Source organism: Ranitomeya imitator, chromosome 1 (assembly GCF_032444005.1).
Source record: "Ranitomeya imitator isolate aRanImi1 chromosome 1, aRanImi1.pri, whole genome shotgun sequence".
NCBI classification, from domain to species: domain Eukaryota; kingdom Metazoa; phylum Chordata; class Amphibia; order Anura; family Dendrobatidae; genus Ranitomeya; species Ranitomeya imitator.
Genome location: NC_091282.1, coordinates 1,019,878,243 through 1,019,900,358, shown reverse-complemented (window position 1 = coordinate 1,019,900,358; position 22,116 = coordinate 1,019,878,243). Strand labels below are relative to the sequence as shown.

Sequence of the window (22,116 nt, the reverse complement as noted above, 5' to 3'; positions counted from 1 at the left end):
ACGTCCCTCGCCGTCCGCTTCCCGCACTGACTGTAAAGCACAGCGGTGACGTCACCGCTGTGCTCTGCTTTACGGCTGGCCGGCGCTCACAGTCAGTGTGGGAAGCTGACGACGAGGGACGTGACAGACACCGGAATGTAAGTATGTAGTGGTTTTTTTTTTACATTTACAATGGTAACCAGGGTAAACATCGGGTTACTAAGCGCGGCCCTGCGCTTAGTAACCCGATGTTTACCCTGGTTACCCGGGAACTTCGGCATCGTTGGTTGCTGGAGAGCTGTCTGTGTGACAGCTCTCCAGCGACCACACAACGACTTTCCAACGATCACGGCCAGGTCGTATCGCTGGTCGTGATCGTTGGAAAGTTGCTGAGTGTGACGGTACCTTAAAGTCGGACAGGCCCTCTAAATGGCTCTATGCATTGGCTCATAGACAGAAATCTGAATTGCTTATATGTTACTAGGATATATGGAAAGTTGTCATGAGGCAATTGCACTCAATTGCTCAGGTTGAACTCTCTATAGAATGTCATTATTTTGCATAATGGATTATTCCTGATAATTCTATTCTCAAGGGCTTATTTTTTCCTATTGACGTGATAAGGGCCACACGCATACAGTTAAATGCATGATTAGATTCATTTGTCATGGTCTCCAGCGAAGCTAGCATTCATCACGAGAATTGTTTTTTCGATACTCCCAGTGAAGCTTTCTTAATTAATTTTCTCCTTTGCAGGTTCGGTGACACCTCGCTGCAAGAAAGTATAAACCAAGAGAATGTTGAGCACTTGGAAGAGTATTACAGACTGTGCACAGAGAAAACCTCTCCAGACTGTGAGTAGAGCCACTGCCTCGAATACTACACCCGCCACCAGCACAGTGTATGGAATTATTTTATTTTTATGGTTTAATGGGAACGAGGCTTTGATCTATTTCGCATCTGCACAGGAGCTCACTGTGACTTTGTATTAATCAGAGAAAAGAAACACACGCAGCGTGCTAGATTTAATCTATGTGAACGCTATGGCACATATAACATCCTGACTGTAAAGTCTCTGCTTTGTCCTGTAAATACAAATGATCTCTCGCTCCGTCTTTATACCAATTGAAAAAGGGAAATATGTGCAGAGACTCGCGTGTTATTATTTTAATGTCTATTATTTGTTATTTATATTGCTTCTACCTACTGTACAGAGAATGCACCTCAATTATATTGCCCCCTGCTACACACTCTTCTATGGAGAAAAAAAAGGATTTCTTGGGAATGTACATTCATGGCCTTCACTTAGGATGGATCTTCAATGTCTCATTGTTGGGGGGCTTACCCTTAGCAATTAGCAGAACCAAGGGCTCTAGTGGGGGCTACAGCCCCCGTGTTCTGGCACAGAAGCTCAGTAGTACGAACGGCTGTGCCTTTTAGTGCCGCTCAGCCCCATTCATCTGAATGTTTGAGTCGCTTGAGTCTGAAAAAAACTTATTAAGGTTGCAGCTCTCCATTCTTCTTGTTGGGTTTTACACATCAATATTAGACTTAGACAGACGTTCCAACTTGTTGGTAAGTAACATTTTAGAAACGTCTGTTCACATTTTACAGTAAAAAGCCATGTGTTTTATAAATCTAGCAGTCCTTTTTTCCTCTCAAATTTAGGTACACTTTATCCTTTGTGTTTTTGTGGCATGTTTCCTCATTTATTGTAGCTTTTACATGTGACGCCAATAAGGGGCATTATTAAATCACATTCACATTCTATTCTCTGAGCATATACAACATTTAGTGGTGTCTGGTTATAGATAAAGCATTGGACATGTCATACATAGACATGGTAACAGCACCAGGGAACCCTGGGCAGATGCCAGGGCCACTGGCGAGGAAGCCTACTGATAGCTGGCTGAGACATTGGCCACCGCCATGAATGCATAATCAGCCAATTATACGCCAATCGCTTTACTCACACGCATATTTTTATATTTCTGTGTGATTCCACATGGAAGGATTTCTGGAGGGTCTGTATAGAAGTATGTATGATAATCAATGCTTAGTGTGCATGTACAACGCGATTTGGAGACTGCCGAATGCAGCATATTCAGATTGTAGTCCTTTACACATAATCTATGACCAAGCCTTTTGTTCTAGACATCCATGGTCATACTCACAGTTTTTTTTGTATGATTTATTAATATCTTCATAGGTTCTGAAGGCTTCATTCTAAGCGGAGCTTCATCACAGTGAGAGCATGCACACTTCTGAAGAACCTAAGTATTTCCATTAAAGTGGCTCACTGGGAACTCATTTGCACAAGGTTGCAAATGAAAGATTGTAGCGGATGAGATGCAAAAGCAGTGATTTGTATGGCAGCTGGATCTTGTCTGCTCACAGATTTCAGCTTTGCTGAGTTTCAAATGTCGCAAATTTGACAGTTTTGTAAAACTTGGTTAACCAACTTCCCACTGCCCAAATGTTCATACAGTTATATGAAAAAGTTTGGGCACCCCTATTAATCTTAAGCTTAATGTTTTATAAAAATTGGGGTTTTTGCAACAGCTATTTCAGTTTCATATATCTAACAACTGTTGGACACAGTAATGTTTCTGCCTTGAAATGAGGTTTATTGTACTAACAGAAAATGTGCAATCTGCATTCAAACAAAATTTGACAGGTGCATAAGTATGGGCACCCCACCAGAAAAGTGACATTAATATTTAGTAGATCCTTCTTTTGCAAAAATAACAGCCTCTAGTCGCTTCCTGTAGCTTTTAATGAGTTCCTGGATCCTGGATGAAGGTATTTTTGACCATTCCTCTTTACAAAACAATTCCAGTTCAGTTAAGTTTGATGGTCGCCGAGCATGGATAGCCCTCTTCAAATGATCCCACAGATGTTCAATGATATTCAGGTCTGGGGACTGGGATGGCCATTCTAGAACAGTGTAATTGTTCCTCTGCATGAATGCCTGAGTAGATTTGGAGCAGTGTTTTGGATCATTGTCTTGCTGAAAGATCCATCCCCTGCGTAACTTCAACTTTGTCACTGATTCATGAACATTATTGTCAAGAATCTGCTGATACTGAGAGGAATCCATGCGTCCCTCAACTTTAACAAGATTCCCGGTGCCGGCATTGGCCACACAGCCCCAAAGCTTATAAGAACAGATACCACTGATACATATCTTAGAAATACGTGCCGGGATAACATCCCATATAAATTAGGACATTAACATAGTAACCAGGACACTCCGAAACGACATATCCTACAAAACTCCATGGAGTAAAAAGTCCCATATATTCATATAAAAATCAATAATTTTATTAGTATTAACACATAAGAATAGAATAACTACAGACTAACAACACAAAATCCAGAAATGATGCTTGTACAGAGAGTGCAGACAACTGTAATAACACCATGGGCATATAGAGCATATACCCCTATATTCAGATGAAGTACAGCGTATAACGGGAAAGTGCCCCAAAGCTTGATGGAACCTCCAACAAATTTTACTGTGGGTAGCAAGTGTTTTTCTTGGAATGCTGTGTTTTTTGGTTGCCATGCATAACGCCTTTTTGTATGACCAAACAACTCAATCTTGGTTTCATCAGTCCACAGGACCTTCTTCCAAAAAGAAATTGGCTTCTCCAATTGTGCTTTTGCATACCTCAGCCAACTCTGTGGTGTGCTTGCAGAAACGGCTTCTTTCACATCACTCACCCATACAGCTTCTCCTTGTGCAAAGTGTGTTCTATAGTTGACCGATGCACAGTGACACCATCTGCGGCAAGTTGATGCTGCAGCTTTCTGGAGGTGGTCTGAGGATTGTCCTTGACTGATCTCACCATTCTTCTTCTCTACCTTTCTGATGTTTTTCTTGGCCTGCCACTTCTGGCCTTAACAAGAACTGTACCTGTGTTCTTCCATTTCCTTACTATGTTCCTCACAGTGGAAATTGACAGGTTAAATCTCTGAAACAGCTTTTTGTATCTTTCCCCTGAACAACTATGTTGAATAATCTTTGTTTTCAGATCATTAGACAGTTGTTTTGAGGAGCCCATGATGCCACTCTTCAGAGGAGATTCAAACAGGAGAAGAACTTGCAAGTGGCCACTTTAAGAAGCCTTTCTCATGATTGCATACACCTGGATATGAATTTCAAAGCTCAATGAGGTTAGAAAACCAAAAAAGTGCTTTAGTAAGTCAGTAAAAAGTAGGTAGGTAGGTATTTACAACAAGAAAATGATAAGGGTGCCCATACTTATGCACCTGTCAAATTTTGTTTGAATGCAGATTGCACATTTTCTGTTAGTACAATAAACCTCATTTCAAGGCAGAAACATTACTGTGCCCAACAGTTATTAGATATATGAAACTGAAATAGCTGTTGCAAAAAAAACAATTTTTATAAAACATTAAGCTTATGATTAATAGGAGTGCCCAAACTTTTTCATATAACTGTACTACGTGGGCTGTGCTATATACTACGTGGGCTATGCTCGTACTATGTGGGCTGTGCAATATAGTATGTGGGCTGTGCAATATACTATGTGGGCTGTGCAATATGCTACGTGGGTTGTGCAATATACTACGTGGGGTGTGTTATATACAGGTCCTTCTCAAAAAATTAGCATATAGTGTTAAATTTCATTATTTACCATAATGTAATGATTACAATTAAACTTTCATATATTATAGATTCATTATCCACCAACTGAAATTTGTCAGGTCTTTTATTGTTTTAATACTGATGATTTTGGCATACAACTCCTGATAACCCAAAAAACCTGTCTCAAAAAATTAGCATATCAAGAAAAGGTTCTCTAAACGACCTATTACCCTAATCTTCTGAATCAACTAATTAACTTTAAACACATGCAAAAGATACCTGAGGCTTTTATAAACTCCCTGCCTGGTTCATTACTCAAAACCCCCATCATGGGTAAGACTAGCGACCTGACAGATGTCAAGAAGGCCATCATTGACACCCTCAAGCAAGAGGGTAAGACCCAGAAAGAAATTTCTCAACAAATAGGCTGTTCCCAGAGTGCTGTATCAAGGCACCTCAATGGTAAGTCTGTTGGAAGGAAACAATGTGGCAGAAAATGCTGTACAACGAGAAGAGGAGACCGGACCCTGAGGAAGATTGTGGAGAAGGACCGATTCCAGACCTTGGGGAACCTGAGGAAGCAGTGGACTGAGTCTGGTGTGGAAACATCCAGAGCCACCGTGCACAGGCGTGTGCAGGAAATGGGCTACAGGTGCCGCATTCCCCAGGTAAAGCCACTTTTGAACCATAAACAGCGGCAGAGGCGCCTGAGCTGGGCTACAGAGAAGCAGCACTGGACTGTTGCTAAGTGGTCCCAAGTACTTTTTTCTGATGAAAGCAAATTTTGCATGTCATTCGGAAATCAAGGTGCCAGAGTCTGGAGGAAGACTGGGGAGAAGGAAATGCCAAAATGCCTGAAGTCCAGTGTCAAGTACCCACAGTCAGTGATGGTGTGGGGTGCCATGTCAGCTGCTGGTGTTGGTCCACTGTGTTTCATCAAGGGCAGGGTCAATGCAGCTAGCTATCAGGAGATTTTGGAGCACTTCATGCTTCCATCGGCTGAAATGCTTTATGGAGATGAAGATTTCATTTTTCAGCACGACCTGGCACCTGCTCACAGTGCCAAAACCACTGGTAAATGGTTTACTGACCATGGTATTACTGTGCTCAATTGGCCTGCCAACTCTCCTGACCTGAACCCCATAGAGAATCTGTGGGATATTGTGAAGAGAAAGTTGAGAGACGCAAGACCCAACACTCTGGATGAGCTTAAGGCCGCTATTGAAGCATCCTGGGCCTCCATAACATCTCAGCAGTGTCACAGGCTGATTGCCTCCATGCCACGCCGCATTGAAGCAGTCATTTCTGCCAAAGGATTCCCGACCAAGTATTGAGTGCATAACTGAACATTATTATTTGATGGTTTTTTTGTTTGTTATTAAAAAACACTTTTATTTGATTGGATGGGTGAAATATGCTAATTTATTGAGACAGGTTTTTTGGGTTATCAGGAGTTGTATGCCAAAATCATCAGTATTAAAACAATAAAAGACCTGACAAATTTCAGTTGGTGGATAATGAATCTATAATATATGAAAGTTTAATTGTAATCATTACATTATGGTAAATAATGAAATTTAACACTATATGCTAATTTTTTGAGAAGGACCTGTACTACATGGGCTGTGCAATATACTACGTCGGCTGTGCAATATACTACGTGGGTTGTGCAATATACTACATGGGCTGTGCAATATATTATGTGGCTGTGCAATATACAACGTGGCTGTGCTATGTACTATGTGGGCTGTGCTGTATACTATGTGGGCTGTGTTATACACTACATGGGCTGTTATATACTACGTGACCTGTGTCATACACTACGTGGGCTGTGTTATACACTACGTGGGCTGTGTTATACACTACGTGGGCTGTGTTATACACTACGTGGGCTGTGTTATATACTGCGTGCGTGGGCTGTTATATACTATGTGAGCTGTGTTATATGCTACGTGGGCTGTTATAAACTGCGTGGCTGTGTTATATGCTATGTGGGCTGTTATACACTCCGTGGGCTGTGCTATATACTATGTGGCTGTGCGATATACTCTGTGGGCTGTGTTATATACTACATGGCTGTGCTATATACTCCATGAGCTGTGCTATATACTCCATGGGCTGTGCTATATACTACGTGGCTGTGCTTTGTACTACGTGGCTGTGCTATGTACTACGTGGCTGTGCTATTCACTACATGGGCTGTTATATACTACATGGCTGTGCTGTATACTACGTGGCCGGCCGCGAACAATGAGCAACAGGCGCAGTCCGGCGGGATTTGAACCACGCTTACCTAATTGGTCGCACCCGGCCGAATCCTGTGTATTCAATGAATTATTCTAAAATCTTCATAAATAAACTACATACATATTCTAGAATACCCGATGCGTTAGAATCGGGCTTCCATCTAGTTTACAATAATTTTACTTAAAGGGAACTGGTCACTAGATCCATGATGTCCAAACCACTGGCCGCATGACGCAGAGCATGGCTGTGTGATTGCAGCCAGTTATGTTTTAATCTGAATCGCAATCATGTTTCAGAGAAAACATAGTTTGGAAAAATGTCCAAGGACCATAGGGAGAGACCTGAATCTTCACTTGTAGCCCCCATTAGTAGGGTTGAGCAAAACGGATCGGACATTTTCTGTTATGTTTGCTAATGACAGGTGTTATGAAGGCAATCCAGAAACACAGTGTGCTTAGCGATCAGAGCGCACACAGTGATCTGACAAATACCCAAAAATACAAGAACGAGCTCTGAGACGTGGAAACTCTGTAGACTGCACACCTGATCCTATCCTAAACACAACTAAAAGCGGCTGTGGATTGCGCCTAACAACTACCTAGGCAACTCGGCATAGCCTAAGAAACTAGCTAGCCTGAAGATAGAAAAATAGGCCTGACTTGCCCCAGACAAATTCCCCAAAGGAAAAGGCAGCCCCCCACATATAATGACTGTGAGTAAGATGAAAAGACAAAACGTAGGGATGAAATAGATTCAGCAAAGTGGGGCCCGATATTCTAGGACAGAGCGAGGACAGTAAAGCGAACTTTGCAGTCTACAAAAAACCCTAAAGCAAAACCACGCAAAGGGGGCAAAAAAAAACCCACCGTGCCGAACTAACGGCACGGCGGTACACCCTCAGAGCTTCCAGCAAAACAAAAGACAAGCTGGACAGAAAAAAAGCAACAAAAAAGCAAAAAGCACTTAGCTATACAGAGCAGCAGGTCACAGGAACAATCAGGAGAAGCTCAGATCCAACACTGAAACATTGACAAGGAGCAAGGATAGCAGCATCAGGCGGAGTTAAGTAATGAAGCAGTTAACGAGCTCACCAGAACACCTGAGGGAGGAAGCTCAGAAGCTGCAGTACCACTTGTGACCACAGGAGTGAATTCAGCCACAGAATTCACAACAGTACCCCCCCCCTTGAGGAGGGGTCACCGAACCCTCACCAGAGCCCCCAGGCCGACCAGGATGAGCCGCATGAAAGGCACGAACAAGATCGGAAGCATGAACATCAGAGGCAAAAACCCAGGAATTATCTTCCTGAGCATAACCCTTCCATTTAACCAGATACTGGAGTTTCCGTCTAGAAACACGAGAATCCAAAATCTTCTCCACAATATACTCCAATTCCCCCTCCACCAAAACCGGGGCAGGAGGCTCAACAGATGGAACCATAGGTGCCACGTATCTCCGCAACAACGACCTATGGCATACATTATGTATGGAAAAGGAGTCTGGGAGGGTCAAACGAAAAGACACAGGATTGAGAACCTCAGAAATCCTATATGGACCAATAAAACGAGGTTTAAATTTAGGAGAGGAAACCTTCATAGGAATATGACGAGAAGATAACCAAACCAGATCCCCAACACGAAGTCGGGGACCCACACGGCGTCTGCGATTAGCGAAAAGTTGAGCTTTCTCCTGGGACAAGATCAAATTGTCCACTACCTGAGTCCAGATCTGCTGCAACCTATCCACCACAGAATCCACACCAGGACAGTCCGAAGACTCAACCTGTCCTGAAGAGAAACGAGGATGGAACCCAGAATTGCAAAAAAATGGAGAAACCAAGGTAGCCGAGCTGGCCCGATTATTAAGGGCGAACTCAGCCAACGGCAAAAAGGACACCCAATCATCCTGGTCTGCAGAAACAAAACATCTCAGATATGTTTCCAAGGTCTGATTGGTTCGTTCGGTCTGGCCATTAGTCTGAGGATGGAAAGCCGAGGAAAAGGATAGGTCAATGCCCATCCTACCACAAAAGGCTCGCCAAAACCTTGAAACAAACTGGGAACCTCTGTCAGAAACAATATTCTCAGGAGTGCCATGCAACCGAACCACATGCTGAAAGAACAAAGGTACCAAATCAGAGGAGGAAGGCAATTTAGCCAAGGGCACCAGATGGACCATTTTAGAAAAGCGATCACAGACCACCCAAATGACTGACATCTTTTGAGAAACGGGAAGGTCAGAAATGAAATCCATCGAAATATGTGTCCAAGGCCTCTTTGGGACCGGCAAGGGCAAAAGCAACCCACTGGCACGAGAACAGCAGGGCTTAGCCCTAGCACAAATCCCACAGGACTGCACAAAAGTACGTACATCCCGTGACAGAGATGGCCACCAGAAGGATCTAGCCACTAACTCTCTGGTACCAAAGATTCCAGGATGACCAGCCAACACCGAACAATGAAGTTCAGAGATAAGTTTATTAGTCCACCTATCAGGGACGAACAGTTTCTCTGCTGGACAACGATCAGGTTTATTCGCCTGAAATTTTTGCAGCACCCGCCGCAAATCAGGGGAGATGGCAGACACAATGACTCCTTCCTTGAGGATACCCGCTGGCTCAGATAAACCCGGAGAGTCGGGCACAAAACTCCTAGACAGAGCATCCGCCTTAACATTTTTAGAGCCCGGAAGGTACGAAATCACAAAGTCGAAGCGGGCAAAAAATAACGACCAACGGGCCTGTCTAGGATTCAAGCGCTTGGCAGACTCGAGATAAGTCAAGTTCTTATGATCAGTCAATACCACCACGCGATGCTTAGCTACTTCAAGCCAATGACGCCACTCCTCGAATGCCCACTTCATGGCCAGCAACTCTCGATTGCCCACATCATAATTACGCTCAGCGGGCGAAAACTTCCTGGAAAAGAAAGCACATGGTTTCATCACTGAGCAATCAGAACCTCTCTGTGACAAAACCGCCCCTGCTCCAATCTCAGAAGCATCAACCTCGACCTGGAACGGAAGAGAAACATCTGGCTGACAACACAGGGGCAGAACAGAAACGACGCTTCAACTCCTGAAAAGCTTCCACAGCAGCAGAAGACCAATTAACCAAATCAGCACCCTTCTTGGTCAAATCGGTCAATGGTTTGGCAATGCTAGAAAAATTACAGATGAAGCGACGATAAAAATTAGCAAAGCCCAGGAACTTTTGCAGACTTTTCAGAGATGTCGGCTGAATCCAATCCTGGATGGCTTGGACCTTAACTGGATCCATCTCGATAGTAGAAGGGGTAAAGATGAACCCCAAAAATGAAACTTTCTGCACACCGAAGAGACACTTTGATCCCTTCACAAACAAAGAGTTAGCACGCAGGACCTGAAAAACCATTCTGACCTGCTTCACATGAGACTCCCAATCATCTGAGAAGATCAAAATGTCATCCAAGTAAACAATCAGGAATTTATCCAGATACTCACGGAAGATGTCATGCATAAAAGACTGAAACACAGATGGAGCATTGGCAAGTCCGAACGGCATCACTAGATACTCAAAATGACCCTCGGGCGTATTGAATGCAGTTTTCCATTCATCTCCTTGCCTGATTCTCACCAGATTATACGCACCACGAAGATCTATCTTAGTGAACCAACTAGCCCCCTTAATCCGAGCAAACAAGTCAGATAACAATGGCAAGGGATACTGAAATTTAACAGTGATCTTATTAAGAAGGCGGTAATCAATACACGGTCTCAGCGAACCATCCTTCTTGGCTACAAAGAAGAACCCTGCTCCCAGTGGTGATGACGATGGGCGAATATGTCCCTTCTCCAGGGATTCCTTCACATAACTGCGCATAGCGGCGTGTTCGGGCACGGATAAATTAAATAATCGACCTTTAGGGAATTTACTACCAGGAATCAAATTGATAGCACAATCACAATCCCTACGCGGAGGTAGAGCATCGGACTTGGGCTCTTCAAATACATCCTGATAATCAGACAAGAACTCTGGGACCTCAGAAGGGGTGGATGACGAAATCGACAAAAATGGAACATCACCATGTACCCCCTGACAACCCCAGCTGGATACCGACATGGAATTCCAATCCAATACTGGATTATGGGTTTGTAGCCATGGCTTCCCCAACACGACCACATCATGCAGATTATGCAACACCAGAAAGCGAATAACTTCCTGATGTGCAGGAGCCATGCACATGGTCAGCTGGGCCCAGTATTGAGGTTTATTCTTGGCCAAAGGTGTAGCATCAATTCCTCTCAATGGAATAGGACACCGCAAAGGCTCCAAGAAAAACCCACAACGTTTAGCATAATCCAAATCCATCAGATTCAGGGCAGCGCCCGAATCCACAAACGCCATGACAGAAAACGACGACAAAGAGCATATCAAGGTAATGGACAGAAGGAATTTGGACTGTACAGTACCAATGACGGCAGACCTAGCGGACCGCTTAGTGCGCTTAGGACAATCAGAAATAGCATGAGTGGAATCACCACAGTAGAAACACAGACCATTCAGACGTCTGTATTCCTGCCGTTCAACTCTAGTCATAGTCCTATCGCACTGCATAGGCTCAGGTTTAACCTCAGGCAGTACCGCCAAATGGTGCACAGATTTACGCTCGCGCAAGCGTCGACCGATCTGAATGGCCAAAGACAAAGACTCATTCAAACCAGCAGGCATAGGAAATCCCACCATGACATCCTTAAGAGCCTCAGAGAGACCCTTTCTGAACAAAGCTGCCAGCGCAGATTCATTCCACTGAGTGAGTACTGACCATTTCCTAAATTTCTGACAATATACTTCTATATCATCCTGACCCTGGCACAAAGCCAGCAAATTTTTCTCAGCCTGATCCACTGAATTAGGCTCATCATACAGCAATCCGAGCGCCAGGAAAAACGCATCGACACTACTCAATGCAGGGTCTCCTGGCGCAAGAGAAAATGCCCAGTCTTGAGGGTCGCCGCGCAAAAAAGAAATAATAATCAAAACCTGTTGAATAGGATTACCAGAAGAATGAGGTTTCAAGGCCAGAAATAGCTTACAATTATTTTTGAAACTTAGAAACTTAGTTCTATCTCCAAAAAACAAATCAGGAATAGGAATTCTTGGTTCTAACATAGATTTCTGATCAATAGTATCTTGAATTTTTTGTACATTTATAACGAGATTATCCATTGAAGAGCACAGACCCTGAATATCCATGTCCACACCTGTGTCCAGAATCACCCAAATGTCTAGGGGAAAAAAAAAAAAGTGAACACAGAGCAGAAAAAAAAAAAAAAAAAAAAAATGATGTCAGAACTTTTTCTTTCCCTCTATTGAGAATCATTAGTTTGGCTCCTTGTACTGTTATGTTTGCTAATGACAGGTGTTATGAAGGCAATCCAGAAACACAGTGTGCTTAGCGATCAGAGCGCACACAGTGATCTGACAAATACCCAAAAATACAAGAACGAGCTCTGAGACGTGGAAACTCTGTAGACTGCACACCTGATCCTATCCTAAACACAACTAAAAGCGGCTGTGGATTGCGCCTAACAACTACCTAGGCAACTCGGCACAGCCTAAGAAACTAGCTAGCCTGAAGATAGAAAAATAGGCCTGACTTGCCCCAGAGAAATTCCCCAAAGGAAAAGGCAGCCCCCCACATATAATGACTGTGAGTAAGATGAAAAGACAAAACGTAGGGATGAAATAGATTCAGCAAAGTGGGGCCCGATATTCTAGGACAGAGCGAGGACAGTAAAGCGAACTTTGCAGTCTACAAAAAACCCTAAAGCAAAACCACGCAAAGGGGGCAAAAAAAAACCCACCGTGCCGAACTAACGGCACGGCGGTACACCCTTTGCGTCTCAGAGCTTCCAGCAAAACAAAAGACAAGCTGGACAGAAAAAAAGCAACAAAAAAGCAAAAAGCACTTAGCTATACAGAGCAGCAGGTCACAGGAACAATCAGGAGAAGCTCAGATCCAACACTGAAACATTGACAAGGAGCAAGGATAGCAGCATCAGGCGGAGTTAAGTAATGAAGCAGTTAACGAGCTCACCAGAACACCTGAGGGAGGAAGCTCAGAAGCTGCAGTACCACTTGTGACCACAGGAGTGAATTCAGCCACAGAATTCACAACAATTTTCATAAATCGCCGACTTTTGGCAAAGTCGGGTTTCGTGAAACCTGACCCGATCCTACTGTGGGATCGGCCATGAGGTCAGCGATCTGCGCGCCAAAGTCGCGTTTTGTATGACACATTATATGGCAAATTATAGTGTTTTCCTGAGTGTGTTTGCAGCGTGGTGCGTTTTTGGTTTTCCCTGTCTGTGCTTTCTGTAGGGGTTGGTGTGAGGAATTATCACTGGGTGGAGGTTGGAGGTTTCAGATTAGTACTGAAACAGGAGTTAGGGTCAGGCCTGGCGGCCCAGACAAGCACACCATCAGTGTAATCTCTGGGAGAGGGACAGACAGGGTTTCCCTAGTCTGAAGGTGCGCAGACTTTGCTCCCACATCCGCCGGTCGCCCGTACAATCCTGATGCTTAACCATCAGTGATCGCTGAATCTTCCCCAGCACCGCCTAATAATTGATGTGACAACAAGTTGGAACTCCACACTGCACATGCTTCAGAGGCTGTGCGAACAGAGGCGTGCTGTCATGTATTTGTGGGAGGATACACATACATGGGCAGGCAGTTGGATGGCAGACATGGAGTATTCTGGTGTGCAGTGGTCGAAGCTCCAAGACCTCTGTCAAGTCCTTCAGTGTTTTGAGGAATGCACACGACTGGTCAGTGCGGACGACGCCATCATAAGCATGAGCATCCCACTAATGTGTCTGCTGATGCAAAGTTTGACGCACATCAAGGAGCAGGCATCTGCAGCTGAGGAGGAGGGAAGCCTTGATGACAGTCAGCCATTGTCTGCTCAGGGAACTTTCCTGGACGAGGTGGCGGACGAAAAGGAGGAGGAGGATGATGGGGCGGAATATTTATGGGAGAAGGATGCTTCACAGGGGGAAATAGAAACTGGTGGCATTGCAAGGTCGGGTACAGGGTTTTTGCGGGCCACAAGTGATGTAGATTTTCAAGAAAGTGCTCCTCAACCCAGCACAAGCAGTGAATTGACACCTGGAACTTTGGCCCACATGGCAGAGTATGCCTTGCGTATCCTGAAACGGGACCCCCGCATTATCAAAATGATGATCGATGATGATTACTGGTTAGCATGCCTCCTGGATCCACGATACAAAGGCAAATTACAAAGTATCATGCCACATGAGAACCTTGAGCAAATATTGGCTACCAAACAAGCAACTCTTGTAGACCATTTGGTTCTGGCATTCCCAGCACACAGCGGCGCTGATGGTTCTCACACGAGCTGTAGGGGGCAACATGGCAGAGGTGTTAGAGGTGCACAAAGCCAAAGTGGTGTTGGACAGAGGGGATTTATGACCAGGTTGTGGAGTGATTTCGCAATGATGGCAGACACGACAGGTACTGCTGCATCGATGCAAAGTGACAGGAGACAGCATTTGTCCAGGATGGTAACCAACTATTTTTCCGCCATTATCAATGTTCTCCCTCACATGTCAATCCCCTTTGATTACTGGGCATCTAAACTAGACACCTGGCCCGAATTGGCCGAATATGCATTACAGGAGCTCGCTTGCCCAGCTGCTAGTGTGCTCTCAGAAGAGTCTTCAGTGCTGCTGGTTCGATATTGACCGAAAAAAGGACACATCTGACTCCCCGAAATGTTGATGATCTAACCTTTATTAAATGAACCAATCATGGATTTCGAATTATTTTGCCCCACCTTCACCTGCAGACATGTAGCTTGCCTGAAAAATTGCTTGTATTTGGCCTGCTCTTACTGACTGCTCCAATTCCGCCATTTGCAGGTGCTGAATGTCCACCATAGGCCCTTTTTATACCTCCCTAAATGGGCTGACTCCCCCCACAGGTCCGTGGTCACAACTTGGCGCAAGCACCCGTGCGAGTACCATTTGGCTGGACAGGTGTGTGTTCCCGCTCTTGGGCACCGGCACTGGCACAGGGTGCCACATTGTACAATGAAGTGTCTCTGACGGTGGTGGTGCACAACCAACGTCAGACACACTGTCGTAATATGAGGGGCCCTGTGCCAGTACCGCCGCCCACAAGAGAGTGTTCCCCTCCAGATCGAACTGTGCTCTACCACTTGCAATACTTACCTGCCCCACCACTGTGTAGTCTGTGCTGTTAAATCCTTAAATGGCACTGCCATTACAAGTTTGTTGCAATAATAGATGATAGTTAAATTATACAGGGCCCTGGCCTCCATTTAGACCCCTTAATGCTTTGCGCCAACTACCACTGTCTGCAACTGTGCATAGGAGTCCACCCCTGTACCTCGCAATGCCACCAGTTTATTTATTATGACGAATTCATTGGCTAACATTTAGCCAACTATAGTATTTAGGCCTACTAACTGTCAGCCACTTATAACAGTTGTCCTCCGCTGAACAAAGCTATGCCACCTGAGTAATCCTGTAACCAATTGTGAACTGCATTTTGCCACCTTTTTTTATTTTAGGCGTCTGTCTGTCTGTGCCACACATTACAAACCTTCCCCCCCCCCCCCCAAACAAGCTAGGCCGCCGGGTTAGTCCTGGTAGCAGTTTAGAACCGCATTTTGCCACCTTTTTTTTATTTTAGGCCTCTGTCTGTCTGTCTGTCTGCGCCACACATTACAACTCCCCCCCCCAAAACAAGGTAGGCGGCCGGGTTAGTCTTAGTAGCAGTTTAGAACCGCATTTTGCCACCTTTTTTATTTTAGGCCTCTGTCTGTCTGTCTGCGCCACACATTACAACTCTCTCCCTCTGAAACAAGCTAGGCCGCCGGGTTAGTCCTGCATGCAGTTTTGAACCGCATTTAGCCTACTATTTTTATTTTAGGCCTCTGTCTGCCTGTCTGTCCGTGCCAGACATTACAACTGTCCTTCGCTTTACGAAGCTATGCCGCCTGTGTACTACTCAAACAAATTTTGAACTGACATTAGCCTACTTTGTTTTTTTAGGCCTCTGTCTGCCTGTCTGATCGTGCCACACATTACAACTGTCCTCCGCTTTACAAAGCTATGCCGCCTGTGTATTAGTCAAACACATTTTGAACTGACATTAGCCTACTTTTTTTTATTTTAGGCCTCTGTCTGCCTGTTTGTCCGTGCCACACATTACAACTGTCCTCCGCTTTACAAAGCTATGCCGCCTGTGTACTAGTCAAACACATTTTGAACTGACATTAGCCTACTTTTTTATTTTAGGCCTCTGTCTGCCTGTCTGACCATGCCACACATTACAACTGTCCTCCGCTTTACAAAGCTATGCCGCCTGTGTACTAGTCAAACACATTTTGAACTGACATTAGCCTACTTTTTTATTTTAGGCCCCTGTCTGACCATGCCACACATTACAACTGTCCTCCACTTTACAAAGCTATGCCGCCTGTGTACTTCACTTACCTATTTTGAACTGAATTTTGCCTACTTACTTACTAAGGCCTACTAACTGTGTCTGCCTCCCATTACTGTTGTCCTCCACTGAACAAAGCTGAGCCTCAATTTTCATCCGGTGTCAGATAATTAACTGCATTTGGCCTACTTCTTTGGTTGGGCCTACAAATGGTGTGAGCCGCAGCTTGGTGTTTTCCACAGAATAAAGGTGATCTTAAATTTACAGGCTTTCAGCCTATATCAAATATTACACTGCATTTGGCCTACTTGCTTGGTTGGGCCTACTAGCGGTGTCTGCGGCTGCTTGGTGTTCTCCTCCACTTTACAAAGCTGAGCTTCAATCTTCAGGCTTTCGGCCTACATCACATGTTACACTGAATTTGGGCTACTGGTTTGGTTGGGCGTACTAATGGTGTCTGCAGCTGCTTGGTGTTCTCCTCCACTTTACAAAGCTGAGCTTCAATTTTCTGGCTTTCGGGCTATATCAGATATTACACTGCATTTGGGCTACTGGTTTGGTTGGGCGTACTAACGGTGTCTGCCGCTGCTTGTTGTTCTCCTCCACTGAACAAAGCTGTGCCGCCTGTTTACGCCTGTTACCAATTTTGAACTTCATTTGGCCCACTTTATTACTTGGGCCTACTAACTGTGTCTGCCACTCATTACAGTTTTTCGCCACTGAACAAAGCTATGCCGCCTGTTTAGTCCTGTTACCAATTTTGAACTGCATTTAGCCTACTTTATTATTTGGGACTATATCTGTGCTTCCTCCTCATCCTGCCCATTGCCCAGCCACTGCTACATGAGTCTGCTGGTACATTGACCCAGACCACTACATTCCCCTTGCACTCTACACAGCCAGAATCTGACCCTGCTGAAAGTCAGGTTCCCCTTCCCGCATACTATGCCACCTTACACGGGGACAAAGAGGAAGGTGCAGATGAAAGTGCAGGTTCCTTCATCAGATGGGGTGGCATATTCATTGGCGATGTCACTGGTACAGGGCCCCTCATAGTACGCAAAAGTGTCTCTGCCGGTGGGAGGCACCCCCGCCATCAAACACACCGCTGTACTTTTAGGGGCTCTGTGCCAGTGCCAATGCGAACGAGTGGGCCCCCCTGCTTGCTCGGGATCACAGCACTTGCAAAGTTTCAATACTTACCTCTCCCTGCTCCACCGACGTGACGTAGTCCGCGTTTCCTGGGCCCACTAAAATCTTGAGCCAGCCCTACCCCCCACAACTTTAGCCAAATGACCCCCTGTTTTCAATGCCTAACTATTATTATAAAGTAAATTAAGATTGACAAGCTTAAGAAATAAGAATTGATGTTTTTGGCATAAAAATGGGCACTGTAGTTGTTTTCCTGTCCTCCACTCACTACCGACTTTGATTCCCCATTGACTTGCATTGGGTTTCGTGTTTCGTTCGATCCCCGACTTTTCGCAATAATTGGCCGATTTCACCCGACCCGACTTTTGAGAAAGTCAGGTTTCGCGAAACCCGAAACGATCCTAAAAAAGTAAAAGTCGCTCAACTCTACCCATTAGGCTTCTCACTACATCACTCTATTTGATTGACAGGTCTCTCCCATGTGTGTTAATAAAGAAAGATCTGTTTATCACCTGGACAAAGGTGTGGAGAAGATTGCTGGGGATCGCACCAGACTAGTCGCCATATAGTCACCTTATATGGACCTCAGCTGGCTTCTCAAGCTATGGTGTTTCGGAGTCAGGCAGAGGAGTAGCTAGGATTTCAGTTCAGGGGGGGAAGCTTCTTAGTGGGCCCCTAACCAGGTAACCTTGATTACAACTGGGTGACGCACCCTAATAGTGGGGGAGAACCTCAGCAGATGACCGCGCTGTTACTGACAATAATCTCTATATAAAGACCAACATTAATATTACTGCCATATGCTCAGTGGTAAATACCAGTCCTGCAGAACATATCAGAGATCACAGCACAGTTATTGATGGTGACTTACTGCTGACATTCTTTCTGATGGAGTCGTCACTTTTCCCGTCTTTTCCATCTGGCCCAGACCAACACAACTTCTTTCAGCCACGACTCGTCTGCAGAGAATACAACAAAGCCACATTTCACTTCTCACATTTTCAGCACGTCACCATCTATTCCCAACCTGCACAAACTCCTCACTATTACTGCACCTGCTGTGTGGTTCTCTGTGCCCTCTAAATTCTAAAGCACCCCTCTTTAATATAGTAATGCCAGGTGCAAGTGCCCTAGAAAACAGCGCCCACATTTTGCGTAAGTAATGGAATGTAATAATGCCCTGTGTGCTCCTTTGACAGTCACAGTAACCTGAGTTCCCCTATAACAATAAGTGCCCACGTTACATTTAATATCCCCTAAACTATTTAATGGCTCCAACAATGTATGATGGCCTAGTCACTATAATCCCCACACTGTATGATGGCCCCCTAGATAGCCTCCATATAGTATAATACACCAGATAGTCCTCAATACAGTATAATACACCAGATAGTCCTCAATACATTATAATATACTCCCCAAAGGTCTCCATATAGAATAATACACTCCCCATGGGCAGCCTCTGTATTATAATGCAGCCCCCCTCTCATAGGCAGCCTTTGTAATATAATGTAGCCCCCCATAGGCAGCCTTTGTATTATAATGCAGCCACCCTCTCATAAGCAGCCTCTGTAATATAATGCAGCCTCCCTCTCATAGGCAGCCTCTGTAATATAATGCAGCTCCCCTCTCATAGGCAGCCTCTGTATTATAATGCACCCCCCATAGGCAGCCTCTGTAATATAGTGCAGCCCCCTCTCTTATGCAGCCTTTGTAATATAATGCAGCACCCCTCTCATAGGCAGCCTCTGTAATATAATGCAGCCCCCTCTCATAGGCACCCTCTATAATATAATGCAGTCTCCCTCTCATAGGCAGCCTTTGTAATATAATGCAGCCCCCCTCTCATAGGCAGCCTCTGTAATATAATGCAGCCCCCCTCATAGGCAACCTTTATAATATAATGCAGCCCCCCTCTCATAGGCAGCCTTTGTAGTACAATGCAGCCTCCTCTCATAGGCAACCTCTATAATATAATGTAGCCCCCCTCTTATAGGCAGCCTCTGTAATATAATGCAGCCCCCTCTCATAGGCAGCCTTTGTAATATAATGCATCCCCCCTCTCATAGGCAACCTCTGTAATATAATGCAGCCCCCCTCTCATAGGCATCCTTTTTAATATAATGCAGCCCCCCTCTCATAGGCAGCTTCTGTATTATAATGCAGCCTCCCTCTCATAAGCAGCATTTATAATATAATGCACCCCTTCCCATAGGCAGCCTCTGCAATATAATGCATCCCCCATCTCATAGGCAAACTCTGTAATATAATGCAGCCCCCTCTCAGGCAGTCTTTGTAATATAATGCAGCCCACCTCTCATAGGCAGCCCTTGTATTGTAAAGCAGCCCCTCTTTCATAAGCAGCCTCTGTAATATAATGCAGCCCTCCTCTCATAGGCAGCCTTTGTAATATAACGCAGCCTCCCCCCTGATAGGCAGCCTCTGTAATATAATGCAGCCCCCCTCTTATAGGTAGCCTTTGCAATATAATGCAGCCCCCCTCTCATAGACAGCCTTTGTAATATAATGCAGCCCCCCTCTCATAGGCAGCCTCTGTAATATAATGAATATAATGCAGCCCCCCTCTTATAGGCAGCCTGTGTAATATAATGCAGCCCCCTCTCATAGGCAGCCTTTGTAATATAATGCAGCCCCCCTCTCATAGGCAACCTTTGTAATATAATGCACCCCCCTTTCATAGGCTGCTTTTGTATTATAATGCAGCACCCTTCTCATAGGCAGCCTTAGTAATGTAATACAGCCCCTCTCTCATAGGCTACCTTTGTAGTATAATGCAGCCCTGTCTCATAGGCAGCCTTTGTAGTATAATGCAGCCCCCCTCTAATAGGCAGCCTTTATATTATATTGCACCCCCCTCTCATAGGCAGCGTTTGTAATATAATGCAGTCCCCCCCTCATAGGCAGCCTATTATAACGCAGCCCCCTATAGGCAGCCTCTCTATTATAATGCAGCCCCCTCTCATAGGCAGCCTATTATAATGCAGCCCCCCCATAGGCAGCCTCTCTATTATAAAATATTAAATAAATACTCTCCTCTCTTCCTCCTGGTTCCTGCGCTGCTCCAAGCTCCCGCTCATCTCACCGCTGTCAATGTCTGTGTCAGACGCTGACAGGGGGATGATGGGATAGGGAGCGTAATGCTCCTTCTTTTATCAATGCGGTCAGCTGTATCAGCTAGATGCCGATACAATTGTCCCTGTGATGATGGGTGGGGGCCCACTGCTGGTATCGGGCCCCCCCGCCTGCTCAGGGGCCCCATAGTGGTAGGGGGGCAGAGCAGGGAGATTGATTCTCCCTGCTCTGCCTCAGAATGTAAATGTATAATACAGTTACATATCGTAGCTCCGGGTGGGCCCCCTTAGAACGCGGGGCCCAGGGTGATGGCCCCCTCTGCCCCCGGTAGGTACGCTACTGGAGTGAGGGTATGTTCACATGTTATTTTGCCTGACAGTTTTTGAACAGATCTGCTCTGAAAAATGCTGGAAAAGGACATGCAAAACACTCAAAAGAATATTCCAATTCCTTTCTATGGAAAAACAACTTGCTGTTCAAATATTCCAGCTTTTGAGCGTGTTTTAAATGTTTAATGCTTTTAAAAACACCAGTTGTTTAACCCCTTAGTGACAGAGCCAATTTGGTACTTAATGACCAGGCCAATTTTTGCAATTCTGACCACTGTCACTTTATGAGGTTATAACTCTGGAACGCTTCAACGGATCCTGCTGATTCTGAGATTGTTTTTTCGTGACATATTGTACTTCATGTTAGTGGTAACATTTCTTCGACATTACTTGCGATTATTTATGAAAAAAACGGAAATATGGCAAATTTTTAAAATTTTGCAATTTTCAAACTTTGTATTTTTATGCCCTTAAATCAGAGAGATATGTCACGAAAAATAGTTAATAAATAACATTTCCCACATGTCTACTTTACATCACCACAATTTTGGAAACAAAATTTTTTTTTGTTAGGGAGTTATAAGGGTTAAAAGTTGACCAGCAATTTCTCATTTTTACAACACCATTTTTTTTTAGGGACCACATCACATTTGAAGTCATTTTGAGGGGTCTATATGATAGAAAATAATGAAGTGTGACACCATTCTAAAAACTACACCACTCAAGGTTCTCAAAACCACATTCAAGAAGTTTATTAACCCTTTACGTGCTTCACAGGAACTGAAACAATGTGGAAGGAAAAAATGAACATTTAACTTTTTTTTGCAAACATCTTAATTCAGAACCATTTTTTTTATTTTCACAAGTGTAAAAACAGAAATGTAACCATAAATTTTGTTATGCAATTTCTCCTGAATACGCCAATACCCCATATGTGGGGGTAAACCACTTTTTGGGCGCACCGCAGAACTTAGAAGTGAAGGAGCGCCGTTTGACTTTTTCAATGCAGAATTGGCTGGAATTGAGATCGGACGCCATGTCACGTTAGGAGAGCCCCTGATGTGCCTAAACAGTGGAAACTCCCCACAAGTACACCATTTTGGAAACTAGACCCCCTAAGGAACTTATCTAGATGTGTGGTGAGCACTTTGAACCCCCAAGTGCTTCACAGAAGTTTATAACGTAGAGCCGTGAAAATAAAAAATCGCTTTTGTTTACACAAAAAT

The 22,116-nt window shown here is 44.6% G+C and overlaps 1 protein-coding gene across 5 annotated transcripts in view; it reads left to right on the top strand.

Moving 5' to 3' along the window:
• Positions 1–22,116, top strand: part of INPP4B (inositol polyphosphate-4-phosphatase type II B) — a 1,184,089-nt gene that overhangs the window by 1,056,514 nt on the left and 105,459 nt on the right. For all 5 annotated transcript variants that reach the window (XM_069743998.1, XM_069744002.1, XM_069744000.1 and 2 more), the window contains one exon: positions 736–833. In XM_069743998.1, the coding sequence (XP_069600099.1) occupies positions 736–833 (98 nt within the window). The remainder of the gene's footprint in view (positions 1–735; positions 834–22,116) is intronic.